This window comes from Acipenser ruthenus, chromosome 16 (assembly GCF_902713425.1).
Source record: "Acipenser ruthenus chromosome 16, fAciRut3.2 maternal haplotype, whole genome shotgun sequence".
Classification (NCBI taxonomy): domain Eukaryota; kingdom Metazoa; phylum Chordata; class Actinopteri; order Acipenseriformes; family Acipenseridae; genus Acipenser; species Acipenser ruthenus.
The window spans coordinates 5,135,052-5,161,349 of NC_081204.1; the positions used below are offsets into that span (position 1 = coordinate 5,135,052).

The following is a 26,298-nucleotide window of genomic DNA, read 5'->3' on the forward strand; positions in this document are numbered from 1 at the left end:
AGGAAGTCAGACATTTTTTTTTGTTTTACGGCAGATGAGATTTACACGCGGTGAGTGGTGATCGTTAGGAGACTGCAGCGAACAGGCGAGCAAGTATGAAGAGACCGAGTAAGTGTGTGACGGTTTAAAAAAAAAAAAAAACAACAAAAAAACAACCATAATGATAAATGTTATGTTTCGGTTATGGATTTATCTTGATCTTCGTATAGAGTTCGTAGTTCGTGAACATTTTGGTCCTGGGGTTTGAGAAAATGACGGCCTTTCCATTTTAATAACATTCTGGTGGAAAATGATTTGACATAAATAGGTTTTGAGATGTCAATACATAAATATTAACATCTCATGACATGTTTTTATTTTTAAAATATAGAGTTAAAGAAAGCAAGCAAGCGTCTGACGTGCTCCAAACGTTATAAAATACAGAAAAAGGTAAGACTGTTGTGCATTCATTTAAAGTTTTTTTTTTTTTTTTGGTTATATATTAGAAAAAGGGCTTCATATATTATTTAGCTGTTTAATGTCTGATAACGTACTGTATGCAGTGTGTAAACTGTTTTAAGAGTCCCGAGAATGACATGTGCTACGCCGTGGGTTGTTACACAGTCGCCTATCAACGTGTTGCACAGCAGTGACTCCTGTCTTTTGCAGTGGAGGTTATGTTATGGAGTAATCGCGACAGAGTTTCTATACCATGTTGTTTTCTCTTTATATTTCTCATCCACATCAGATACAGGACTACCTGCTATAGTGACCTGTCTAAAAATCCCTAAGCGATGCATAGTTTTCCCCGTTTAACTCGTCAGTCTGTAAAGACCCGTTATAAATTGGAACATCAGCACGGATACTTTCCAGGAGCGGTGTCCGCAGCCTGATACATTTATTTTGTTTTAACAGGTCCGTGAACACAACAAGAAGCTCAGAAAAGAAGCAAAAAAGCAAAAGGTACGGAAAGTGAAGAAAGACCCGGGAATACCAAATGCCGCTCCATTTAAAGAAGAGATCCTCAGAGAAGCAGAGCACAGAAAGCTACAGGTAAGCTTCACTACAGAACAAATATAGTAAAGTGAGCCGATTGAAACATGCACGTGTGGTGAGTGAAACGGCCACACAAGTACCCCAACTGTTTTATTCCCCATAGCTAGAAGAACTTAAAGAAAAACAGAAGCTCACCAAACAGAAGGAACGTGCAAAGAAAAGAAAACTTGAAGCTGAAAAAAACGACCCAGCGACTAAGGCTAAAAAAGCTAAAAAGGTAAAATTTAAAAAGGGAAAAAAAGCTGTTGGACTAATGGGCCATTGTTTATATAGTACTGTACTTAAAAAAAAAAAAAAAACTTCAATATGTTGTATAACTTTGACAGGAACAGACTGTCAAGAAACAGCTGAAGTCTACCAGCAATAAAGATAAAAATTCAAAAACATTATTCTGCAGTGAATTGAAAAAGGTAAGTCAGTTTCATGATTTATTTAAACAAAGAGTAGAATTGACTGACAATGCTCCAAGTTATATTGAAGGATCACCAGTCTATTATACCCCTGCCAGTATAAATGAGTGTTGTTTTTTTGGCCAAAGCATTGTGAGGAAAGACACAAAGCACACGGCATGCCTCTATTGCCCTATCCACACTACTAAAATAATGCGCAGTCATCACACTTTGAAAACTTGATTGCGAATGGTTATCATGCATTATATATGTCAAGTGGATTGGGTACATGTTGTACTGATATGCTTGAGTGAAAATGTTCCAGTTATTTAGTCCTGCTGTGTTTCATATAGGTCATTGAGGCCTCGGATGTCATCCTTGAGGTCCTGGACGCCAGGGACCCTCTTGGTTGTCGCTGTCTACAGGTGGAAGAGACCATCTTGAACTTGGAAGGAAAAAAGCAACTCATTTTGGTATTAAATAAAATTGGTAAGGAGTAGTACATTTTCTTTAGTTCCACAGCTTCAGTAAGAAAGTTCATATGTTAAATATGAGAAATGAGGAGAACAGCTAACAGCCTGATCCTAGTGAAGACTGTTCTAATCCAACTCTGATCTCACACTCTGAATATGTGACAGGATTTTCACCTGTGGCTCTATATGTTTGGTCCTGTTGAGGGGTGCAGCTTTTTAAGGGATAATTTGACTGGCATGCTGGTTAAGGGGGTTCATTGGGTTTAACATAAATAAATTTAAATTGTTTTGTATTTACTAACAGTACCTTTAACATTCTTCTGTCATTAGATTTGGTGCCCAAGGACAATGTGGAGAAATGGCTGAAGTATCTTCAGAATGAATTTCCAACTGTGGCCTTCAAAGCATCGACACAGCTTCAGGACAAAACCGTGGTGTGTTTTTGCTTGACAGTTGTGACTTTGTTTTTTTTTGTACATTTGTGTGCGGGGGAAAGGGGTTGGCTTAGTTAAAACCAAAGGTGAACTGAATGTATTGAGGCAATCCTAATAAACTAAAGTTTAACCATCAGGGATTGATGCTATATACAGTGTGACAAACTTTACATTTTCATGGAATGGCCTTTTGGCTGTCTTTTGATAAGTACAAGATCCAACTAGGATTTTACTAAATTGATATGTATACATATTTTAAATGTGTGTGTTTTTATTTCCATTTGTTTTATAGCAACAGAAGAAGCGTAGAGCTGCAAGTGGAGCTGTTGATTTAACTAAAGGTGTGACCTGTCTCGGGAGCGATTTCCTCTTGCAGCTCCTGGGAGACTACTACCGGTCTCGAGGGACAGACGATGCCATCAAGGTTGGAGTTGTGGGTAAGAACCATCACTAACACTGGGAGACCACAGGGAAATATCGCAGAGAACAGACTAAATCATTACTGTCCGTTTCCTGAGCAGTTCAGAAAATGTAACTGTATTCAGCTACCACTTCAGTGTTCTATTAAAGAACCCGTACGTTCTGTTGCTCTGATAAAGATGTCCAGTTTGTGTTAACATGTCTTGTTTGCAAATAGATGTTTAGCATAGTGCAAAGCAAATAGCTACCGAATGTGCTAACTCTACACTGTTTGGGTATAAGATATGATACAAGGTCTGATACTTGTTATACTGTATGTTTTATCAAAGATCAGGCTGCATGGGTCATAGTTAGGGACCCTGTTTGAGGTGAGAAATGATGACTGTTGTTTACACTGAACATTTTGATGACTTAAATAATCCAACTCTGAACTCGCCTGTCGATTTTTTTTTCTTTAGCAGCATGTGTCACCTATCGGTTTCTTTTGTGACTGATACAAGTTTATTTTCTTCAGGCTTTCCAAATGTGGGGAAAAGTAGCTTAATAAACAGTATGAAAAAAATGAGAGCTTGTCATGTGGGGATATCAAGATGTACTACAAGGTAGGTACATATTATTACTGTCGTTCAAATCTTGTGTTGATTAGTAATGTGTTCAAAGTGAATTATGAAGCATGATGAATAGATTGCTCTGACCCAACCATGGAGTCTGCATTCAATCCAACACTGAAAGCTTCAAAACCCTTAAACAATCTGCATTTGCAGGGGAGAGACTGGGATTTCTAAATAAACCTTTTCTGTTTAGTGTTTCTGGTGCTGTTGCTTGAATTTGCGACACATCCTAGCTACTCTATTGAAATGTGCTATACATTTGTAATACACTTCATCCTGACATTGATTTAGAGTGGCACTGTGTTTTGTTTCATGCAGGTGTATGCAGCTGGTGCACATTGATAAGAGTGTGAAGATGCTCGACAGCCCCGGTATCATAGCGGGGTCATTAAACTCTGCAGTTTCTTTGGCGTTAAGAAGTGCATCAGAGATGGAGGAGTTAGTAAACCCGCTAGAGGCAGTCAATGCCCTACTGAAACACTGCAATAAGCAGCAGGTACCTGACATTTGGTGTGCTTTTTTTATTGAACCTGTATTTGTCCAGAAAGGCAGGTGGTCACAGATACATGACTCATTCATACACAGCAGATCTTAACTAACCTGGACTAAAGTGAATACCATAGTGAAAAATATCAATCCTTAAAAGAACAAGTGAGATATGAAGATGACAATAAGGGCAGTCAAATGATTCACTCTTTAGATACCAGGGTAGCAAATAACACTTATTAGGCAAACTAAATTAAATCTTCTTTGCAATGTAGTAAAAGGAATACATAAAATATCATATGGATATGGTTTAAATCATCTAACCTTTTTATTTGTATTTTTTAAATATGTTCCATTCCATGTAGGTAATGCTGCAGTATAATATTCCTAACTACAGAAATTCCCTGGAGTTTTTAACACTGTTTGCCATGAAACGGGGTTGCCTGAAAAAAGGTGGTGTTCCTGACACACAGAAAGCTGCAGAGACCCTGTTGAATGACTGGACTGGGTAAGCTGTATTTTTCACAGCGGGGTCTAGCATCCCTTTTACAGGAGTCTTATGTCTGGCAGCAGTGAGAAATGAGGATAATTAATGGTCTTAAGTTTTATTAATGAAGATTTCAGATCCAACTCTGATCTCACTGCAGTGGCACACACCTATGATCAGCTCTTCAAAACTGAATGACTAGTTGAAGATTCTGCCGAGGGTAGAATGTACTTCATACCTGTGTTACGGACAGGAAGATGTTACATTGCCGTCATTATTGATGCAGCTCTTTTTACAGTCTTTGTTGCATTGTTTAATTAGATGATCGAGACACGTTGACTTCCTTTGTAGTGATATATTTAAGTCAATTCGTTCAAGCCCTCAAAGTGCAGTTTGAAAAAGTTACGTATATTTTCTTGGTACCAGGCATACCTTTTCATCAATTCATTTTGTTTCCCCAGGGCGAAAGTGAGCTACCATTCGAAGCCCCCTGAGCAACACAAATTTCCCTCTCACCTCTCTGAAACTGCTGTAGCAGAAAGGCTGAAGGAGTGGGGGACGGAAAAGCTTGAACAAGGCAACTTGAACACCATCAAAAGTAAGTTGCATTTCTCGTCGACTTATTGCGTAGTGATTCAAAACAGTAATTTGTAGTGGTGCAATCAGCAACTTAATTTCTTATTTGAGTTACCATATATAGACATTTAGCAATGGTAATCGATGCACTGACGTTTTTAACACAAGATCCAATAACTAAAAATACTGTTGTGCATAACAGTTAAACAAAAAGACACAACTTGCATTCAAATTAGAACACTTGCGATTATAAAAGAAATACAAAGGACTTGAGTTTTTAACTGAAAAAAATGTGTGTGTCCGCATCAGATGTCCCTTTAACATTGTAATAATAAAAAAAAATACTATATATTAACAGAAACCATTTTTATCTGAACTATGGTTGGTTGTTCATTACTGTTAACATTATATCCAAAGCAATCCATTTTTAGTTAATCTCACAAATCCTGACTAACTTGACTACCGTACTAAATTCAGCTTCTTTTTCTATAATATTGCCATATAATCCAAACACAATATGCTTTGAAACAAAAGAAAAGGTAATCAATAGATTTAAAAGCAAAAAAAACATATTGCCTACATTTTTAAATCAAGAAAACATGAATACAATAGGCCTACTTCTGATTTGGCTTTTCCAACGCGATTGTAGAGGCCTAAAGTGTGTATCCTAGCAACGCGCTTACATTGTTTATCTACTTTATTAGCACAAAAAGAAGAGCATTCTCAAACACTCAAGGTTTTAATGCAAACCGGCAACAGGAGACTTCAAACTGGGTTCTAATTTGATGCATTGATTCACCAATATATAGAAATTTTTAAAAACAGATCAGTAATCGATGCATCGGTTAATTGTTGCACCACTAGAGTTTCCATGGTAAATGTTGATTTCTTAATATAACTAGCTAGCAACATTCACTAGACTCTGACATCTGGAGATTTGTAAAACTTTCCACCTCCTTCCCCATAGATGTGAAGTGTCCCAACATGGCAAGCAGCATCGTGTTCCATTCTACAGGCCCAACTGATGGAGTTCTGGACGAGGGAGTGGTGAAGGAGCCAGATGAAGGGCAAGATGAAGATGAAGAGGTGGAGATTGGTAGTGAGGAGGAAGATGAAGAGGAGGTATGTTCACAGCATTTAAGATCTGATACTAAAGTAACCCTTTGACATGTTCCAGTGAAATGGCCTGTTCTCCAGAATTCTAGAACTCCAATCTGTGGTAATACTATACTGTACAAAATGGTTTTGGTGCATGCTTTAAAAAGGCCCAAGTTTGAAGCAGCTTTGCACTGAGTGAGAAATGAGGATAACCAATCAGTTCTGAGTAACCGATGAGGACTTCAGATCCAACTCTGATCTCACTGCAGTGTCACACATCTATGATGGTTTGCCAGAATTGAAAAATTAATTGGCTTTTTCGTGAATATTCATCAGCTAAAACTGTTTTTGTTTTAGCTGGAGCTGGATGAAATCAAACCCAAAGTCAAGAAGGTCTTGCCAGTTGACAAAGCATCAAATGGTAAATCGGAAGAAAAGACAACTGGTATGTATTGTAGTTAACGTACACAACTTGTGTACAAAATTATGTACAATATGATATTTTGCTCTAAGTGAGAAATGAGGAAAATGTAATCAAGTCTTGAGTTACCAGTGACGACTTCAGATCCAACTCCGATCTCACTCCAGCAGCAAGATGTTTATGCAACACCACAAACGCTAATTTTGGAAAGCATTCCTAATGCAGCAGCATGTATCAGAATATTTGTTCTGCTTAGTAAATGTTTATTTTACAAACACTTTTTAAACTATCACAGTTTGTAAATACCTGCACACATCCAAACGGTGCAGTATGTACAGTTGTCTAATTCTGGTTTATTTTGGTTTTAACAGGGGCGCAGTCAACACTGCAGTCACAGGTGGTACCCGTTAGCATAGACTTTTCTTCGTCCAAGAAAGATGATGATGCATATGACTTTAACACGGACTTCAATTAAAATGAGCGTTTACCAGAGAGCTTCCTTCATGGGAGGCAAACGCTGGTGAAACAACCAACTGTCTTACTGAGTAAGAATGAACTGCAGCACATGCATTTGTTGTAATCTGAATTTGTCACAAGCCCCAACAACAAAGGACTGTAAATCTGATGTGTAAATCACTGTACATACCCTGGAAGATGCAAAGCCAATGGAATGTCACAAGTTTTCTTGTTGTTTTACTGAGAAGTAACTGTGTTAAAATTGTTTTTTAAATCCAGCATGGTAACATTAGTCGTGACAAATGCGTGGTCACCTTATTCTACATTGTTTCATGTAAAAACTGTACCTATTTTGTAATACCGTATTGTGCCAGTGTAACTTCATTGCACAGAAATTAAAGGAACTGTTCATGTTGGAGATAATGTTTTGTTCATTTCATTATAAAAAATATCAAATGCAGCTCTAGAAAAGGAAACCCAGTTTGACAACTGTAAGTGAAAGTGCTGATTGTGTATAGAACAACAGTAATAAGAAAAGTGTCAGTAAAAAATATTAATACTGGTTTTTAACTATTGTAATTAACACTGCCGCAGGACAAATTAAGATTTAACTCAAATTTTCAACAGCTGATATATAAAAATAAGTTACACAAAAGAAACAATAGTGGCAGCATTTTGTCAGATTTCTCGCTACTTTTGCATTATTCTCATCAATTGAGGGAGAGGGGAGCCCCCTGCCCCCTATACACAGAATTGGTACAGACTTAATCTGTTATTCTCTTTGTGTTTGTTTAATTTTAAAATAATTTAACACTACATTTAGCATAAAACAGTAAGAAAATGTCATGCACTGTTTTATTGGGTAAAATAAAGAGTCAAATGTACTTTTTAATAAAAACCTGGCTGGTGACGATGCTTGTGTTAATTATTCAAATAATGAAAAGGTATAACTTTTTTTATTAACAGTATTACTTTTCATGTAAAGTAACAGTTAAGGTACTCTAGTTCTGTACTGGAGTAGCAAAAACAGACAGTGTGCATCACCAACAATCCTGAATCGTAAATGATGATGTGTATTAAATACGTCAATTACAAACGTATTGCAAATGATTTACCACAAATTCCTGAAAAACAGCTACAGGTTAGTATACCACCACAAGTATAAAAGTGAAAGTGCAAGACATGTTTTAACTATCACACAGGATCTCGGCAAACACCTTAAAGCAGGAGTAAGAATGATTTCACACCCCTCTTAATTTACAGGCACTTCGCTGATGTGCTTTGGCTCGTTCCTGTACCTGCAAATGAGCAGACTATGGCCTCTGCTGTATGCAAAATACAGTACATATAAAAAAGATGTTATAAACAATACCAAATCCCACTGTAGTCATCCTGATCAGGTGGAAAAACTGTCCTGAGAAGTCACTAATAACACATTGGAGAGAAAGAAGTAATCTCAAATCGTGTAAGCTTATTTGTTTTTCCGTACTGGATGAAACTTGCCGGTTGGATCTGGGATGTACCACTTGTCCCAAATGTCTGTGTATGAAGATGTCCTCCCCCAGGGTTTGTAATGACCATTCCAATGAAGCAGTTTGGCTGCTTTCACAAACCGAGATGAATAGCGGTTTCCAGCACCAGTGGAACCTTTAAAAAAAGTCGAGCGTTACATTCTAATTCTGCTACACAAAGTGGTGAGAAAAAGCTGCATAGGTACAAGCATCAATCATGATATGATTTCAGACCTTGGAAATATAAATAAAAACAGAGCCACCTCTAAAAGAACGTCCTCTAGCACACATTCTTCTGTATTGCAAATTGTCTTACCGAGATGCCTCACATGCCACATTGGATCAATGCTGGAGTGTTTCTTATAGAACACAATTAGTAAAGGTGGTGTAGTAATACTGCCGGCTAGGGTTTGACTGTAAAGATCCTCTCTGCAAAATAAAATGAAATAAATATAAACCGAACATTACATTGCAGGCACCTATAGCTTTATATTTGTATACTCACGCTACATTAAGTTCCATCCATTTTTCAAGCTGCTTTGTGATATTCTGTCGTTTCCATTCAGTCAGGTTAGCCACAAACACTCCAGGATTGAAAGAACAGGTAGTGGCCTTCATTCCCAGTTTCCTTATGGAATCCTTTTTATAATCCAGGAAACCAATGTAGTTGTACTGGGGAGCAGAACAGAAATGTTACCTGCTCATCTGCATGGCCATTAGAGGGAATTACTGGTTATGTTCAAATCCTTACTTACAATTTTGGTAACTGCTCAGGTTACATATTTAAAGTTAATCAATTTAATTGACGATTAAAAAATACATTTTAGGAACAAATTTGTGATTGAACAATACCTTCAACAAGTTACTGGGCAAGTCAGTTAAGAAATGTAGTACGGATGCCTCCAATTCACAGAGTGAATCAATATTTACTGGTTTGGTTTTACTCCTGTCCAGGGGGATACGTTTCGTACCTGGTTACCTGCCCCCCTGACTAGCCCTTTCAGAGACGCACTGTCACAGTCATCAGAAAAAGCAACAGCATGGCCTGTCTTCAGCTTGGTATTATATAGCTCCTGGATGTCACCTAAAGCACAGACAGCGTTTTCAACAGTGTTAAACTAAAAAATAAACTGCTTTTTTCTTTGTAAATACAGTAGAAGCTCAAGCTTACGTATATGGTGTCATTATGACTAGGACTATAGGTCATCAATGTGGCAAAATATTGGCGGACCACTGTATTTATTGGGTGGCAGTGTCCTAATAAAATTGTCTGTTCTGTTGCTCCATACAAATATTCACCTGGAACTGTACTTTAAGTGTAGTTTTAACATCATTCACTTCGCTCTTTCTATCAGCAATTTCTCATTTTTATCATGTACATTACCTTGCACTATGACATCATCATCCAAATAAATTGCCTTCTTTCCATCTGGAACAAAAGTAGGTAGAAAAAATCTGGCAAAGGTTAGCTGTCAAAAAACAGGACAGACAGTTTTATTAGTAATTTCATCTAAGGAGTACAGGATACTGTTAAGATCAGAATGCAATGAACAAAAGTATATTAGTTAAAAGTAAATACAATATGTTTAATACACACTACAGAAGGCAGTTAATTTATCATTAAAATCATATAAAGTAGTGATCACAGAAACATTGAGAGGCTCAACTTACCTGCACAACAGTCAGGAGGACAACATTTATGAAAATATAAATGGAAAGACACAACCTGATGACGGGAGACCAAACTACTCTCATGATTTGATCATTTTCTTAGTGGTGATTCGGGATTCAATAAAAAAAAAATATTTAAGTAACTACAGAAAACAAGGAAAGGTGCATCTATGTACCGGTTTAAGAGGTTCTGATTCCACAGGATTGCGTCGAATCTTCCCCTCTAAAACCTGTGGATCAAACTGCACAATTCTGTACTTGACATCCTTCAGCCCAGTTTTACTGAGCCAGTTTCTGAAATTGAATACAAGTGGTTTAAAATCAGATAAACCAATTTATAAAAACTGCATATATATATATATATATATATATATATATATATATATATATATATAAATTAGATCAAACACTAGTACAAAAGCTTTTACAGTAAAATTTGACGTAGTTTAAAACCAGACATTTCTCCTCATTTCAAGTATAAAAACACTATTGTGTATACTTCTATAGATCTTGCTTCTGTCCACTAGTTATAAAATCATTTGTGTCTATATTAAACTATTGTACCCATATGGCACTTACTTTAAATGATCTACCGTGTCGTTCATTGTGACTATGTGGAAGACAACGTTGGACTTAGTGTTGCTGTATATGCTGTTCATAGCTGCTATTAAAGCTCCGAGTCTCTCTCCTGCAGCAGTGATAACCACAGGAACCTCTTCACCTGTCCTAGCAACTTCAAAACTCTGAGGAGCTTCAATCAGAAAGTCAATTGGCTGTAATCCCATATGGTGAGAGTCTGGAAATAAAATTATAATACATAAGATTTTTTTTTTTGTTATTCAAGCACAGATTGCTGTGAACTAATACTCATGACAACAAACAAACTGGTTCTTAAATCATTTTACACTTTGAACCATGTCCTCAAAAAAATTCAAGTGCACTTACCAGAACTTACACTCCTCAGAAAGTCATTCAAACTTATAAGATTGCGATGCACAATTATTAAAAATGCTACAGCAATCAGCAGCAGAATAACAACATTAACTGAAAAGAAAGAAAATAAAAAGAAATGAAATGCATTCACAAACTACATACAGAAACATTCAATATGGTTATCTTTCAAATAAAAACACCTACTTTTTCTAAATGTCATTGTTTTCTTCCTCCAGTTCTGTTTTATGCCTAATATATATACAAAAACAATAACAAGAATAAATAATCAGACACGGATGAAGAGCTTTGTGCACACCTTTATGGTACTGGTTGCTTCAAAATCGATGTATTTGTTTTTTCTTGTACCTGACTAACTTTTGGGGGCATATTATCTTTGTATTTGGGCTATTATTAAATCGAGTTTCATTTTCATGACACCAGCACGCTAGAAAATGTGCATGTACTCTATGTTTTTAAAAGCACACAAACTGACTCTCTCTCTGGAATTAGGAATCATAAATCCATGACCAAATACCATCTGAAAGAACGTTTAAAGTCAGTTTGCAAACTTGTACAGAGAAGAAATACAAATACTGAAGCAACAAAACGAAGAACCGCTCGAGCTGGCATTTGAACAAGAGGTACTTGGGGTGGAGGGGAGCAATGAAGTAGGCTACCCGGCTTTAAATCTTTAAAGAAGTGACAAGTGAAGTTCTAAACGATAAAGGTTGATATGCACAATTATTTTACCATGCACACGACTTGGGTGAGGTTTGTAGGTAGCCTATGTCCAATCTACCCCTATAACGAAAATTACAAACCGACGTCCCCAGCTTTAATTCAACATTATATATGTAGTATATGCACGCTAGGCAATACCACGTGTTATCGATATATTATTACCATTCACTTAAATAACTTCACCTTTTAAATTGTAATGAAAAAATACTAGCAAGTTACTGTGCTTGCCTAGAAATACATATACTACTGCTTTACTAAAAATGAACGTAAAACAGAAACCTAGGAACTAATGATGCCTACCAGTTCAGAAACATGATTATAATTTACCAAAACCAATTACCTTTCAATTCATAAGTTAAACTTGCTACAGCCAACGTGCCAACTCGACATCAACACTTCTTTAGCCTGTGAGAGTCTGTGTACATGGTCTGATATATGGCTGTTCACCGTGTGCCTAAACTTTTTTCATAATAACAATACTGTCGATCTAAATTTTACTTTACAGTTATTTATATAAATTAATATAATTTCATTTTTTATGATTATGTATTTAATCTATTTAGAAGAAATTGAGTAAGTGTAAAGGATTTTTTTTATTTTTATAAACACACGGAATGGGGTCCTCTTTTCAATACGTATCCTAAAAGCTAAAACAGGAAGGAGGCTGTGTTTCATATGCGTTGTTTTACCGTCTGTTGTTGAAGGGTTTTTGAGGAGAAACAATATTGACTTTCTATTTTCACAATGCTGCCGTTTTTAGATTCAGTTTCCACGCATATGGTAAGAATTAACGATTCAGATGTTGGGTGGATCGGGGATATTTTTTTTGTTTGGCAAAAAAGAAAAAAAGAAGACTAAATCTGCGGCAAAACTCAAAAGCAGGCTGCAGGATCATTTTATAGATTACATTAAAATGAGGCTTGGACACTGCGTCGTATTTAAAAAATACAAAATAAAAAACTATTATGTAATATTTATTATTATTATTATTATTATTATTATTATTATTATTATTATTGTGGTTAAAGTGGAAGTGTTCTCTAATACTGTAATGTAACTAAATTCTAAGTAGCGGTAGCTGCTGCGGATGCCACTGGATGCAGGATGCAACAGCAGTGCGTTAGAGAGTACTGTCTGTAATAATTATTGAACCGATGGAGCTGATTGTTGCAGGGTAAAAACAGTTTTGAACTGCGCAAACAACACGTAACATGTTCTGTGCATCGTGTTCCATGTGGTCTGTGAACATGATCAAAGATATTGTTTCCTTTTCATTTTAAATGCGTTAAATTAAAAAAATAATAGTAATTAAGTGGCTGTATAGTTACAGTTAATATAAATACATTTGGCATATTTTAAAGTACCTGTACGTGTAATGTGTCTTAACCCTTGCGCGTCGATTTTGCATGGCAATAAACCTCCACACGATTCGCATTTAGAAGAATATATATATATATATATATAATGTGTGTGTGTGTGTGTGTGTGTGTGAGTGTTTATATATATATATATATATATATATATATATATATATATATATATATATATATATGTATGTATGTATGTATGTAAAATTATTTGTTTCATTGAAGACTTCTGGTGGTCAAAATGTATAGCTTGATTGACAGCAGTGCGCTTTTGTGTCTTTTCAGGATTACAAGGGACAAAAACTAGCGGAACAGATTTTCCAGGGAATCATACTCGTCTCTGCTGTAAGTACATACATGCGCTGCGTGTATATGTTATTTCAGGTAATACTGTAGAATAACAAGTATGCTGTTTTTATTTACAGGTTATTGGGTTCATTTACGGGTTTATCACTGAGCAGTTTGGATGGACGGTTTACATAGTCCTGGCCGGTTTTGCAGTTTCCTGTTTGGTAAGTTTGCACAACAACACGTTACCCGAAGAGCCGGCCCTTCAGTATACAGCATATCTGTCTCTATTACTTGCACTTGGAACATTCGATAGGGAACTAAGCAGCAGTGAAGAGGGGGCTGAAAGCCCATGGACGGGCTGCGGTGCATCCCTAATTTACATCAATTGTTGTATCAACTAGCCCCTGCACTGTATAACTCTGAACTCTTTTGCTATGCCAACAAGAGCAACTCCATGCTGTCTTTTTTTTAAAGCTATTTTATCATGTATACTTGTTTATTTAGCAGACGCCTTTATCCAAGGCCACTTACAGAGACTAGGGTGTGTGAACTATGCATCAGCTGCAGAGTCACTTACAACTACGTCTCACCCGAAAGACGGAGCACAAGGAGGTTAAGTGACTTGCTCAGGGTCACACAATGAGTCAGTGGCCGAGGTGGGATTTGAACCGGGGACCTCCTGGTTACAAGCTCTTTTCTTTAACCACTGGACCACACAGCCTCCTTATTTGAACACACAGCTGTTATTTGAAGTAAAATGGATTAAAGTTAAAGGCATAGACTATAACCCCTGGATGATGGAAAATGTCTGGATAAGTGGAACCTGTAACAAAGTAGAGAATGAGAACCTAGCAAATGTCAGTGCTGTGTGATGAATAGCATTAGTAGCATTTCTGTTTTGTAAATAGCAGTTGTTTAATTGAATGCAAAAGAAAACACTTTAATACTTTTCTAATTTTTTTTTCTTTCTTTTAAGCTTACTCTGCCACCTTGGCCTATGTACCGCAGAAACCCATTGAAATGGCAATCTGTGCAATCTGAGATATCTGCACCAGAGATGATCCTCAAGGAGAAGCCAGTAGAAAACACAAAGAAATCGAAAAAGCACAAGTAGAACAGCAAACTTAGCATTTTCATACAGGCAAATGTTTTAGATTATAATTATTTTGTGTAACGGTGGAGACAGGGCTAGAAAATTCACATGGTTTTATTCTGTGAATTTTGAAAGCAGACTGCTGTACAAAGCAGCATTGTTCAGGGGTTAAAATAAATACTTCAACATTGTAAAATTGCATGTTTTTTATTATTCAGCTGTGCTCAACTAAACCAATAACCTTATTTGTATATTGTTCTATTATTAGTTTAAGAAACACGATGACAAGCCAAAAAGCACAACAAAAACACCATTCCTGAGTTTCAGGCAGTGGATAGATGTTACGTGTGAATATAGAACATTTATGTGACCCATGGTTCCATTCTAGAACATTCAATGTAAGAAAGGGTTCTGGTTTTTCAGGTTTTATTTATGAGCAGTGCCCAAAATGCTACTGCAAATCGCTTGTCTTTTTGAGAGGGACATATTTGTTTTAGGCTTGGTAATAATGTGAGATATTGGGCAAGTTGATATTTAAATAGTTCTGCCTTTTCTTAAGGAGTGTGGCAGAAACTGGGCCAGAAGTTTTGGTCCATCAGGGAATCAAGCCAGCTTTCAAAGCCCATAAGTGAAAAATAAGCCAAAGTAACTTTTCAGACTGAATAAAATGACAGGCATATTTAATATATCACTTTTAAATACAAACCAAAACCACATTAAAAGGGTTTTCTCTAAAAACATACAACCATCCAAATATAAATAAAATCACCATAAGTGCATAGAAATAAAAAAAAAAATACAGGCTTATTGGTTTGTGTTAAACATGAATACAATTCTGCCAGCTGTTTAGTTTGATGTGTACTTTGACATAAACCAAGCGGTATTTTGTATGATTATTATTTATCAGACATTGGGGGTGTACACCAAAAGAACATTAACCTGAAATTTACAGTTTTAAACGGATAATACTTAACATTGTCACAACTTGCTGTGTCCAGCACTCTGCATACTCTTGCAATATGTTATTAAACACAATGATGATATTTGTAATAAACAGCTGTCCAACTTCTACGGTGGCTCTTATAAACTGGAGTCTCCTGCTATCTCAATGTCACACTTAGGTCTTAATAAAAAGCCCCTTACTGTTACTATTGAGAACAAAATAACAAATATATAAACACACAAATAGGAGCTTTTATTCAAACAAAAGAACACAAACATTTACGACTGGTTTCACAAGACGCTGTAAGATTAGGTACGCTAAGATTAGTGCTAATCAGGGTATATGAAAGTAACTAAAAGACTGCAACACTGGCATATGTGTGTGTGTGTGTGTGTATATATATATATATATATATATATATATATATATATATATATATATATATATATATATATATATATACACACACACACATACTGTATTTATACATTGTGGCACTGGCAAGCTACAGATGTGAACTATGTCAGGTGAAGTACAAAAGATGCAGTTGAAATGTTACACTATGGAACATTACTACTAAATATACCGAACAAAGCACAGAATTTAATCTATATACAGTAGTCCAACATCTAACCTGAACTATTAAATGTGTTCCTATAAATCTGACCATTCATAATCCTTTCAGGAAAAGCATGTACAATTGGCTAAATATAAAATAAATAGGTCAGATTATAACATGTTTGGGTTGGGTTTAGCATATACCACTAAATCATTACTGTATGTTCAGTCATTTATGAAAGTTTAAACATAATGAGGTTTGTTTTTCTTTGACTATTAAAACTTATGTTCTACTGTAACTGTTACGTTAAGTGTGAATAAAATGCTAGAAAGAGTGAATCGGTAACATGAAAACAATAAATATTTATCTTAATTCCAAAATCAGAAAACAGTAATTTGGTTTCACTGGAATGGAAACCTGGCTGAACAGAAAAAAGATCTACTTTTTTATTCTTGACATACAACATTCATAAAAGTATTCACATTGGAATGGATATCACATAGAAGAAAAAATGTTTCAAATGTCTTCAATATTATATTGGACATTAACCTCTACATATTTACAAAATGTATCTGTTTTGCAACCATGCATTACACCAAAGTGCAGCTGTTTGATCAATGCCACAAACATACAAAAAGGCACATGTCCATCCATTACTAGCACATTGAAGGGTATTCTTGAGAGGCTGTTACACTTTCAATGCAATATCTTCAAAGAATTTGAGCTGTCGTACCATCACAGCGTATTCCCTGTATTTGTGTTCCCCCATGTGTTCTCGGAGGCACAGCTGAAAGCAGAGTGGAAACATCAACCACAGATGTTGCATCACACTTCGGAAAACTGTACTGGTGAAGTATGCCAATGAATTCTTTATTTAAACTCATTTAATATTTACTATGAATTTAATGTTACTGCATTCATTTTTTAAATATTTCTATGCAGAAATAAATTGTGCCGCTACCCATAAAGACAACACAGTACAGGAGTAAAACTTTTGAAAAGACACATGCAGTGTGGTTTTAAACTTAAATTTTATTTCTACTTGCCTCCCTTCTGTGTTCATCATCTTCTTCCATTATTTCAAGAACTTTGTCTAAAAGCTTTACTCCCAGTCCCTTTACTGCATTAGTCCTCACAGATTCAATTGTCCTCCTGATCTTTGCAGTTACAGAAGTATCATCTATGTGAAAAACCAAACGGTACTTAACAATTTGTCATGATCCATTACACTACAACAGTTGAATTGCCTGCTGTCTTGACAGTAACAGGCTATATGTTTATTACTAAGTGATAATTCGGAAACATTCATCTTTAAACAGCAGGAGTTCCAAAAAGATTGTAACTTTCCAAAAAACGTATTTTGTAATCTCAACAATCTGCAGTATTTTAATACAGGAGTGAACATATTTTATTCTTCTCACTGTCTTGTATCCTTGACTTGCATATATTTCACTATTAAGAAAGTTACAGACCTGAAGGAAATTCACTAAATTGGAAATCCTCTTGCTCTTCTTTAGCCTTCCCATGGAGTATCAGTGTGTCTCTGTATTTCCTATTCAGTTTAAACTCAGGTATTGGTGGGGGAGCCACATGTGGGCCCATATCATGGGGATCTCTGGAATCCATTTTTAATGTCTGGGTCATCAGTTGTACTAGATCCTGCATTTCACTGGAATCGTTCTTTCTAAAAAAAGAAAAAAAAATACAATTAAAATCTAAACATTAAACTTGCAACAGTTAAATATTTTGTATTATTCAATGGAAATGAATGAAATACTTTTTTATAAATAGTAATCGTCCAATGGATAGCTAGTAAATGCCCTATGTGTTATATCAGTGGACAGACTACTAATCTAGTATACATTTAAAGAAGCCTGTCGAACACAGCCTACCCTTCTCTGCCCTCTCCTTCAGACCGGTCAGTGGAGCTGGTGGATGAGCTGCATTCATCCTCATCAGACAAGCGCTGTGCTGCTCCAACGTGCTGCTCAGAAAAGTGACAATAGGTAGAGTAAACGTCTGCACCAAATGACTTAAATAAAGACAGTACAGTAAAAACAAAATAAAATACACTGTGGGCTGGTCTATAAAAAGGCACTTTACCTTCTCTTTGTGAGAAGCAAGATCTGATGATGACCGGCTGATTGCAACATGCTGATTCTTTGACTTTGCATCCAAGACTACACTATGAGATGCCCGTCTTGCTTCAGGAACAGCTACAAAGAAATTTAAAAACTAGTAAACTACTGCAGTAATTTCAACCCCTTTTCAATTTGGTAATATTCAAGGGTTTTCTCGTACTAGTAACATTATGTTGTGAAAGCAACAAGTGCAGTGTTAATAAAATATCACGCCTAGATTTGTGAATAGATATTTTTACAAATACAGATTCAGCTTCACTACCACTGAATGCTTTATGTCTTACAAATCACAAGCACATCATGTAATTTCCAATATATATAACTTGACTTAAATAACTTATTTCACAAAATGTATCTGAAAAAATGATTTATTTTACCTTGTGAACAAAAGTCCTCTTGAGACTGTTTTAACCTTCTTCGTTCTCTAGCAGACAGAGGTCGTTCCTTAAATATATACAAATATTTCAGGAATAGCCTGTTATTGTCATTACCCAGGTGGATAATAATGTAGATATACTAGCATAGACTATGCATTAGAGAGAAATCTTTGGTTCCCCCCCCCAAAAAAAACAAAGGAAACATAATACTGTATTTTAATGTAAACAATATTCTCATGGATGCATTATTATGTAAAATGTCACCAGGTTAAGTAAAAATGAACACTAAAATATGTATTGGGTTCAAAGTTCAACAGTAAAGATATGAGAGAATGCATGACTTCAGCTAAAAATAAATAAAACACAAGCAAACCTGCGATGCTGCCGTTTCACTGTCTTTAGAGTTACAAAGTGACTTGGATATTCCACTGTGTTGTTTCTCCTGGTTACTGCGGTTCTTCTTGACAGCTAAATGGTTAACATTTCGAGGGGGAGATGGCAATGGTCGGGGAGGTACCATTTTAAACTGAAGAAAGGGAAAGAATTGATAAAGTGTTAAGACATTACAATATATCAGTGCAAAGTGAACAGTAAGATATGTAAATGATGCGCTCTTTATGAAAGGTAGCCACATCTTAGGATTTACTGTTTGGCCTCTTGTGTAACTCTTTGTTTTCATTCCTGTAAAGATTAATAATATGCACACACATTATAAACGTATTTCTAATTTTTTTGGGTAAAATAGTTATTGTATTTCTTGCTCTTATTGTATTACTTGTATTGTAACACTTGAAATGTATTTGCTTACGATTGTAAGTCGCCCTGGATAAGGGCGTCTGCTAAGAAATAAATAATAATAATAATAATAATAATAATAATAATAATAATACATCAATTATAAGAAACAAGTATTATACTGACCCTGTCTTCATTCTCCTCTGCCTTGTCCCTGTGCCTTTGTCTCCGCTGACGGGACACAGAAGGTTCAGAGGATGAACTGGAAGGCAGTAAACGAGGGCAGTCTTTATCTAGAGGTGGTGGAGCTTCTTGAGGGGGGTCATCCTATGATTCGGATAAAAAAAAAATTTTTAAATTCAATAAATCAGGTTCAATATTTGGTATTTAAAAATTGGATAAAAATGCTTAAATAGTATTTTACACAAAGCAGTCGTGGAAAAAAAAATACTGCAATAAATGGAACCGTGTGGCAGTTGCATGCGCAGACTTCTATACCATTATTTCAAAGCTGAATCATACTGATCCTGCCCACACTACCACCATCCTTTCTCTGAAAGCAAGACAACAAGGAACTTACACAGGAACTGAATTCAAATAACAAATTATTAACCAGTGGCAGTTTCACAGCAATCTGAATACTTACAGGAACTGGAACTGGAACAAACGGCTCAAGCAGCTTTTCTGTAGAATCTAAACTCTCCTAGAAAGAAAGACATTAAATTAAACTTTGCAGATCTGCAAGTGTCTTATAAATCAACTAGGCAAAGGGCTAAGTGCAACATGGCACAGACATACAGAGGGTCCTCATAAGCTTCAACTGCTACACCTTATAAAAGCTACACCTTATAGGTTAGAAATTCACCAAAATGCAATGCAAACGTTTGGAGAAGATCCACGCTGGAATTAATGTTTGATTTTATTAATTTATTTTCTTATTAAGTGGATAGAAAAAAAAAAAAAAAATTTCAGTCTACAGTCCTAGGTATTCAAAGTTTGTACTGTATTGATTACATTAAACTGTACAACATAAACAGTATGCATCCATTTCACTGACCGAACATTTCTAAGTACATTCTGAAACATTAGGGCATCTTTCTTACCTTAAGCTCAGGTAAGGTATTTTTTGTGGGGATGCCATGAAGAAGTTTCATAGTGTCATCCATGTCACCCATGTCCTCTATATCAGTCCGTTTTCCCAACTGAGTTCTTGTTTTGGTAACAAGCTTTGATCCATGCTGTAACTGATAGTCCTGTGCTTCAGAACCATTAGATACTGGTAACCCTGTTAAATCTTCACAATTACTGATACCCGAGAGTCTCCCTTGCTCCTGATCATGTGTCAAATAATCCCCCTTGTCTTTTCTTTCTATATCGGGACAGATATCAATATCCACTTTACTAATGGTTGCTAAGGATGTTCCTGTACCACTGTGAATGTTTTCAGCAAGGGCATGTGGAGGTGATAGTATTTCCAAGGCAGGATCACTTTCCTTAATTTTTCTCAAATGTTTTTCTTCATCCTGGGGAAGAAAAAATATTACAATCCACATAATAGTACTAAACTGAAGATATTCATTTTTAACCAACAACCACCCCCTAAAGTAGACCTGGGATAACTCCTAATATGGATCCAGAGGTTATAGGCTTCAAAAATATGTCCTGATCACTCTGAGATTAAGTTTTATATAAATGAATAACAACATAGTATAAACAGAATGATACTTAGGTTGTATTTTTCACTCATTAATACAACTTTCAATAAAAAACAAAGTTCAGGTATAAAATGCAACATGCAGTATTATACACTCACCCCTTTGTTGTTCTTGTTAGCTTCGCTGGTTTTCTGAGGAAACACATTCTCCTGTTTTACAGGCACATTTGATGACACAGGAAGAGAGTTATTAGGCCTGGAATTTAAAATCTTCTTACGTGATTTGGCAGTTTTCCTTGAAAACACAAAAACACCAAAAATGTGTTAGTCAAGGAGAGCTACCTCTCAAGAATATATATATTTGTTTATTATTATTATTTTTTTAAAAAGCAAGTTCCACAAATACAATGTAAAGGTTGTAATCTTTCAGAAGGGGTGAGAAACGCAACACAATAGAAGTGGCTTTCTTCTAGATATCTGTTTACACCAAATCGTCCCTTTCTTTCTTAGCTGCACTTCAGCATCTGAAGCACACAGCACAATGCGTTTCAGGGTTAAAAAGTCAGTATACATACGCCTTTGTGGCTTCCAAAAACACTGAGATTTGGCGCTTGATGTAAGGCTGTCTCAGAATGTGTTTTACATCAGGTCGATCTTCAGGTTTTTTAGAAAGCATGCTCCTTATTAGCTCTCCAAGCAGGGGATTGTAATCTTTTGGCATTGGAGGCAACTGCAAAAACAACAGATGGTGAAAGAAGTCATAACATCAGTCTACCGTCTCCTATGTCACTGTAGCTAATTAATAAAAACATCTACATGAATGGTGTTTACAATCTGTTTAGTTATCACCTTAATAGAAACATTTGTTGTAAAGTGGTTGTACTACAGCTAGAAAAATAATTCCACAAATCTTGTCTGTCATGCAATTCCATTCACTATTCAGTTCTCAATTCTGCTGCTAAAAGGTTCATAGCAATTCTTTAAATAAGTGGATTTGAATATAACTCTGTCATTCTGTTACATAATCAACTTTATCAGTAAGTATTTAGAACTATACATTATTATCGGTTTTAATTTGTCTTCTGCCATTCCATACTGGATATTTTTATTTGGTGCTATTTAGCTCTACAGATTTCTATATACATGTTTTAAATACCCTAGGCACACAATTAAACTTTGTTTTACCTTTCCTTCAACAATACGGTAAACTAAAGAGTTCATGTCCTTGGCGTTGAAAGCATGCTTCAATGTGGCCATCTCATAAGCACAGCAACCCAAAGCCCAGACATCGGACTACAAGAAAACAAAAAATTGAGTATTATTTTATTCCCCCAGACCAGGCGTTATAATATATTTTATCTGAATTATTAAATGTCCATAACTTACAGCAACACCCTCTGTACTGTACACTAGGCAAGTATGATAAATCCAGCGGTGTACAAGGCTTGTTTCGTACATTTCATAATTCTGAGTTACAGTGAATATTTGTGGATTGTAATACATGTAGATTGAGATATCTTAGAGAGATTTCGTCAAATTATAGTGAAATAATGATCCTAGAACCATCTGCTCTGGTATGGAATGACCCTATAGGCATGTGTTTTTTTAAATGGAGGGGGTCTTTTTCATACAGGGTTGACTGTACTGTAGTTGTAAGATTATTACAACATTCATTACCTTATGGTTGTAGGGTTTGTTGGAGAAAAGTTCAGGACTCATGTAATAGGGCGTCCCAATGAGAGTGCTTGCCATGTCATTTTGGTTCTCCAGCACCCGTGCTATTCCCAGGTCTCCAACTTTGATTATATTTGTTCTGGTCAGGAAGATATTCTGGGTTTTAAGATCTCTATGCAAGATGTGCTTCTCATGCAAATACTACAAAGAAATAAGAACACACTTTTTTTTTTAAAGAGTACAATAAAAACAGCTACAAATATGCCTTTGTTAAAAAAATATATATTAGTCCTATGTCTATTAATATGTAATGATCAGTAAAATAAATATGTCTGCAATTATCTAGTTGTTTTCAGACTTTTATAATAATAATAATAATAATAATAATAATAATAATAATAATAATAATAGTTCCCATATTTGCTTGGAGGTTCCACTCTTTTAAGTCTTATTCAGAGCCTATGTACAAGAGACTTGCCAATCCAGTACATGCTACTGGTAACTCAATTTGATAGTGATGCAACACAATGCATGAACAGAGATGAATTACAGTATTAAAGCACCTGTAATGCCATGGCGATCTGGACAAACCACTCGACAACCTGGCTCTCTGCAAGGAGCTTGCCTTTCTGTTCTTTCAGTGTGTGGTACAGATCTCCGCCCTCACAGAAACCCATGGCAATGTACAGCTGGCAGTCCTCCCCTTCCCAGGACTCCCTGTAAGTCACTATGTTGGGGTGCTTCAGCTGGGACAAGAGCTGGGCCTCCTGCTCTGCAGCCTTCCGCTCTCGCTTGGAAGAGGTACAGAGATTCAACTTCTTTATGACATACTAGGAATGCAAAGAAGACAATTCAAAAGATTATCACAAAGGATTTTTGAAGTTTACAAGTTGTATTACAGACTTTAGGGGTGACCAACATTTTTTTTTTTTTTTTAAAGGGTCAAAAGGCTCAAATTCAGCTTGGTTCACGAAGTTGCGTTTTTTGGAAAATAGGAGTTCATGCAATATAGGGAACAAATGAAATGCTTATTTAAATGTATTTCATTTAATGCATGATTTATTTATTTATTGGTTTCCAAATATCTTTTCCCCCTAGGGAAGTGCCAACTGGAATATTGTTTCTTATCCCAGGAATGAAGACATATGAAATGTTCTGTATGTGTTACAGATCCACCGATGGTTCCTCTTTTGGTCCAATCCCTGTATTTTTGGCTAGACTAGTACTATATTGTCTTTCTTCATTGATAACTCATCTCATTATGTTGTATTGTTTTAGTAAATGTGATAAACAAATCCTGTCTAACCAATGGTTGAAGTGATTATTAAGCAACACGTACGTATGTCGGTTCTATATTTCGGCATAACATAATATGTCTTTTTAATTTAATTTATTATTTTTAACCTACTTTAAAGTTTAAAAAATAACTTCGCTGAATCAAAGTACTTCACAAGCAAAATTCTTGTGAAAACTCTTTACTTTCTCTATAAGCTATATACTACTAGACAAAAACTGCCCGCGTAACTTATGTAAAAGTCAGTCATTGTAAATTATAAACCTTACCCCAGAGTGCTTTATTATTTACTGTGAAACATGCAGAGCCCACGTCAGAGTCACCCAGATAATACAAACGGACTGCTTTTTGTTTACCTGCTTTCCTTCTGTTCTGTGTTTGACCAGGTTCACCTCTCCGTAGCTCCCTTTTCCGACCACTCTGATGAAAGAGTAATTCTCCATCTTGTTTCATGAAGTTGTTTATTTAATCCTCTGTCTCCATTAGGGAATAAGTGCTCATTTTGAGAGATAATAAAATCTTCACTCATTGCATATTTGCAGCAAGGAGAAGGCCTCTACTTTACAAAGTAACAGAATGATAATATCCGCCGCTTCTTCGTCACCAGGCAACCAAGACTGCTGTTGAGTCAACCATAGAGTCTGAGTCTGAAGCCAAGCTCCATTACGATATTTACAGCTCAATTAAAAAAAGCCCGTTGAATGATTGCACAGCGGCCTCTACTGGCATATGCTAAAAGTTCAAATATGTCAAACTTTGCCCATGATGGCCTGTGGTGGCCAAAACGCGTGTGGCTCTCGTAGGCGTGACATTTGAGACGGTAATAAAGTCAACAGCAGCACGCGAGGTTGTTAAGACCAACTGGAGAAGACAAGGGTGATGAGTGCGGTAAGTTTAAATTCGCCCCATGTGTTGAATAATGCACATTATTAATTGGGAAAATAATTGTGAATGACCTTAAAGTCTTAATTTGAGAAACGTTTAATGTAAGGACAAACAATCGTATATAAATCGTATTTTTTATTCATGCACAACCAAAAATATAGTTTAGCAATAAAAAATGAACCTAAATGTGTTTATAAAAATGCACAACAGCAAAACCATGTGTGTGTGTGTGTGTGTGTGTGTGTGTCATAGCATAAGCCACCACAGGCCACCACAAGCAAGGTCAAGCGAGCATGCAGTTACACACTCCTGTGTAACTTATTTACCAAGCAAGGTGGTAAATATCGGTAAAAAATAAATATTTTGCTTTTCAGACATTTACCGGTTAATCTTATGGTTTACCAAAGCTTATTGACACTTATTACAGTTTGTAAATATTGTCGTTTATATTTTTAATTTTTTAGGTGGGGATTTGTTACACATGGATGTACAGATGATTTTCTATCCCCTATCTACAAGTGCAGTACAGTGAATTACACATAGACGGTCCTTTAAAAAAGGAATCATTGTCAAACTACCTGTAGGATGAGACAAGCAATTAGAGGGACAATATGTACTTTTTTTTAACAAAAAAGATGGCAGTTTGTGTGTATGGCTGACCCACAAAAAATATTCCAGTTAAATAAACAACACCTTTAAATGGTCTCAAAAAAGAAGACAATACATTATCGCATAACACCAGTCTGATTTGTGCTAGATCACCACATCCTTTCTGTACTTCTCATGTACTATACATCTTTTGCACTTTTCACGTTGAAGAGGGACACACTTTTCACGTTCACTTTGAGGAGGGAGGGACACATTTTTCGTGACACAATTATTGATATCAAAAATATATATATTAGATATCAAAATAGAATTTATGTCAAAAAGTCAGGATTAAATGTTAAAACAGCTTGCCTGGAGGCCTTCAAAGAGACAACATTGAGCAAAGTCACAGCAATATAATATATCAGCCGCTAGAGGGAGACTGTTATAACATCTTCTCCTTGTTGGATTCTGAACTGAAAACAAAAACACCAGCACAATGAACAATTAATACACCTTGGTCCCCTTTTCATGAGTTACACTTTTTCAGCAGTGTCGTGGAAGCAAACATGGACCACACTTCTGGATTGTTAACATCAAGCTTTATTCGTTTTTCCCACAATAGAATCTCGGGTGTACAGTACAGTACTGTACATGAGAAGCTAGCAAATCTAAGACCGTTCCAGTCAGTGACTTCTTTAACATTATTGATGTTTGTTTTATACATCTGCAATCAGGGTGCATTTTATTGTGACAGCATGGTCCGGATTACAAATCAACGCGGACTGGCTGGGTTCGGATTAGCGAGTCTGATGTATATCCCAGAGTCTATTTCTTTTACAAATCTCATCTTGTTTATCCAGGCCTAAATCTTCTGCTACATTGTTTTCATTGCACTTCCGAGGACCTGGATTCATAAGATTACTTTATTCTATGTTGTTCATTGCCTTGCGTT

At 36.0% G+C, this 26,298-nt stretch overlaps 4 protein-coding genes and 4 non-coding genes across 9 annotated transcripts; 6 read left to right on the plus strand and 2 right to left on the minus strand.

Annotated features, from left to right (window-relative positions):
* The first annotated feature begins 2 nt into the window (after positions 1-2).
* On the plus strand, positions 3-7,796 carry LOC117412571 (guanine nucleotide-binding protein-like 3). Its single transcript, XM_034021048.3, has 15 exons — positions 3-108; positions 371-429; positions 895-1,032; positions 1,139-1,252; positions 1,362-1,445; positions 1,778-1,913; positions 2,228-2,331; positions 2,624-2,768; positions 3,266-3,353; positions 3,681-3,858; positions 4,214-4,356; positions 4,797-4,933; positions 5,879-6,033; positions 6,367-6,454; positions 6,802-7,796. The coding sequence occupies exons 1-15, from the start codon at positions 96-98 to the stop codon at positions 6,903-6,905; spliced, it is 1,686 nt and encodes a 561-aa protein (XP_033876939.2). The 5' UTR covers positions 3-95; the 3' UTR covers positions 6,906-7,796.
* On the plus strand, positions 1,977-2,051 carry LOC117412697 (small nucleolar RNA SNORD19). The gene has a single exon (XR_004545957.1). It is a non-coding gene; the product is annotated as a small nucleolar RNA SNORD19 (small nucleolar RNA).
* On the plus strand, positions 4,423-4,497 carry LOC117412700 (small nucleolar RNA SNORD19). Its single transcript, XR_004545960.2, has one exon. It is a non-coding gene; the product is annotated as a small nucleolar RNA SNORD19 (small nucleolar RNA).
* LOC117412699 (small nucleolar RNA SNORD19) lies at positions 6,207-6,280 on the plus strand. The gene has a single exon (XR_004545959.2). It is a non-coding gene; the product is annotated as a small nucleolar RNA SNORD19 (small nucleolar RNA).
* On the plus strand, positions 6,524-6,599 carry LOC117412698 (small nucleolar RNA SNORD19). Its single transcript, XR_004545958.2, has one exon. It is a non-coding gene; the product is annotated as a small nucleolar RNA SNORD19 (small nucleolar RNA).
* Positions 7,797-7,825: 29 nt separating the features above from the next.
* Positions 7,826-12,203, minus strand: LOC117412572 (glycosyltransferase 8 domain-containing protein 1-like). Of its 2 annotated transcripts, XM_058988545.1 has the most exons (10): positions 12,083-12,203; positions 11,206-11,250; positions 11,014-11,112; positions 10,648-10,864; positions 10,245-10,362; positions 9,782-9,866; positions 9,369-9,481; positions 8,903-9,069; positions 8,714-8,826; positions 7,826-8,533 (listed from the first exon to the last, which is right to left on the minus strand). In XM_058988545.1, the coding sequence occupies exons 2-10, from the start codon at positions 11,219-11,221 to the stop codon at positions 8,358-8,360; spliced, it is 1,104 nt and encodes a 367-aa protein (XP_058844528.1). In that variant the 5' UTR covers positions 11,222-11,250; positions 12,083-12,203; the 3' UTR covers positions 7,826-8,357. The 2 variants fall into 2 exon arrangements, with proteins under 2 accessions (XP_058844528.1, XP_058844529.1); XM_058988546.1 differs by lacking the exon at positions 11,014-11,112.
* Positions 12,204-12,359: 156 nt separating this feature from the next.
* LOC131697699 (signal peptidase complex subunit 1-like) lies at positions 12,360-14,689 on the plus strand. Its single transcript, XM_058988548.1, has 4 exons — positions 12,360-12,522; positions 13,395-13,454; positions 13,535-13,621; positions 14,377-14,689. The coding sequence occupies exons 1-4, from the start codon at positions 12,487-12,489 to the stop codon at positions 14,512-14,514; spliced, it is 321 nt and encodes a 106-aa protein (XP_058844531.1). The 5' UTR covers positions 12,360-12,486; the 3' UTR covers positions 14,515-14,689.
* A 978-nt stretch (positions 14,690-15,667) lies between these two features.
* LOC117411834 (serine/threonine-protein kinase Nek4-like) lies at positions 15,668-24,555 on the minus strand. The gene is made up of 16 exons (XM_034019626.3): positions 24,227-24,555; positions 23,140-23,406; positions 22,580-22,777; positions 22,088-22,195; positions 21,478-21,632; positions 21,062-21,197; positions 20,352-20,771; positions 19,895-19,951; positions 19,435-19,575; positions 18,887-19,039; positions 18,514-18,580; positions 18,099-18,211; positions 17,888-17,979; positions 17,468-17,679; positions 17,042-17,175; positions 15,668-16,782 (listed from the first exon to the last, which is right to left on the minus strand). The coding sequence occupies exons 1-16, from the start codon at positions 24,311-24,313 to the stop codon at positions 16,684-16,686; spliced, it is 2,439 nt and encodes an 812-aa protein (XP_033875517.3). The 5' UTR covers positions 24,314-24,555; the 3' UTR covers positions 15,668-16,683.
* Positions 24,556-26,298: the final 1,743 nt, after the last annotated feature.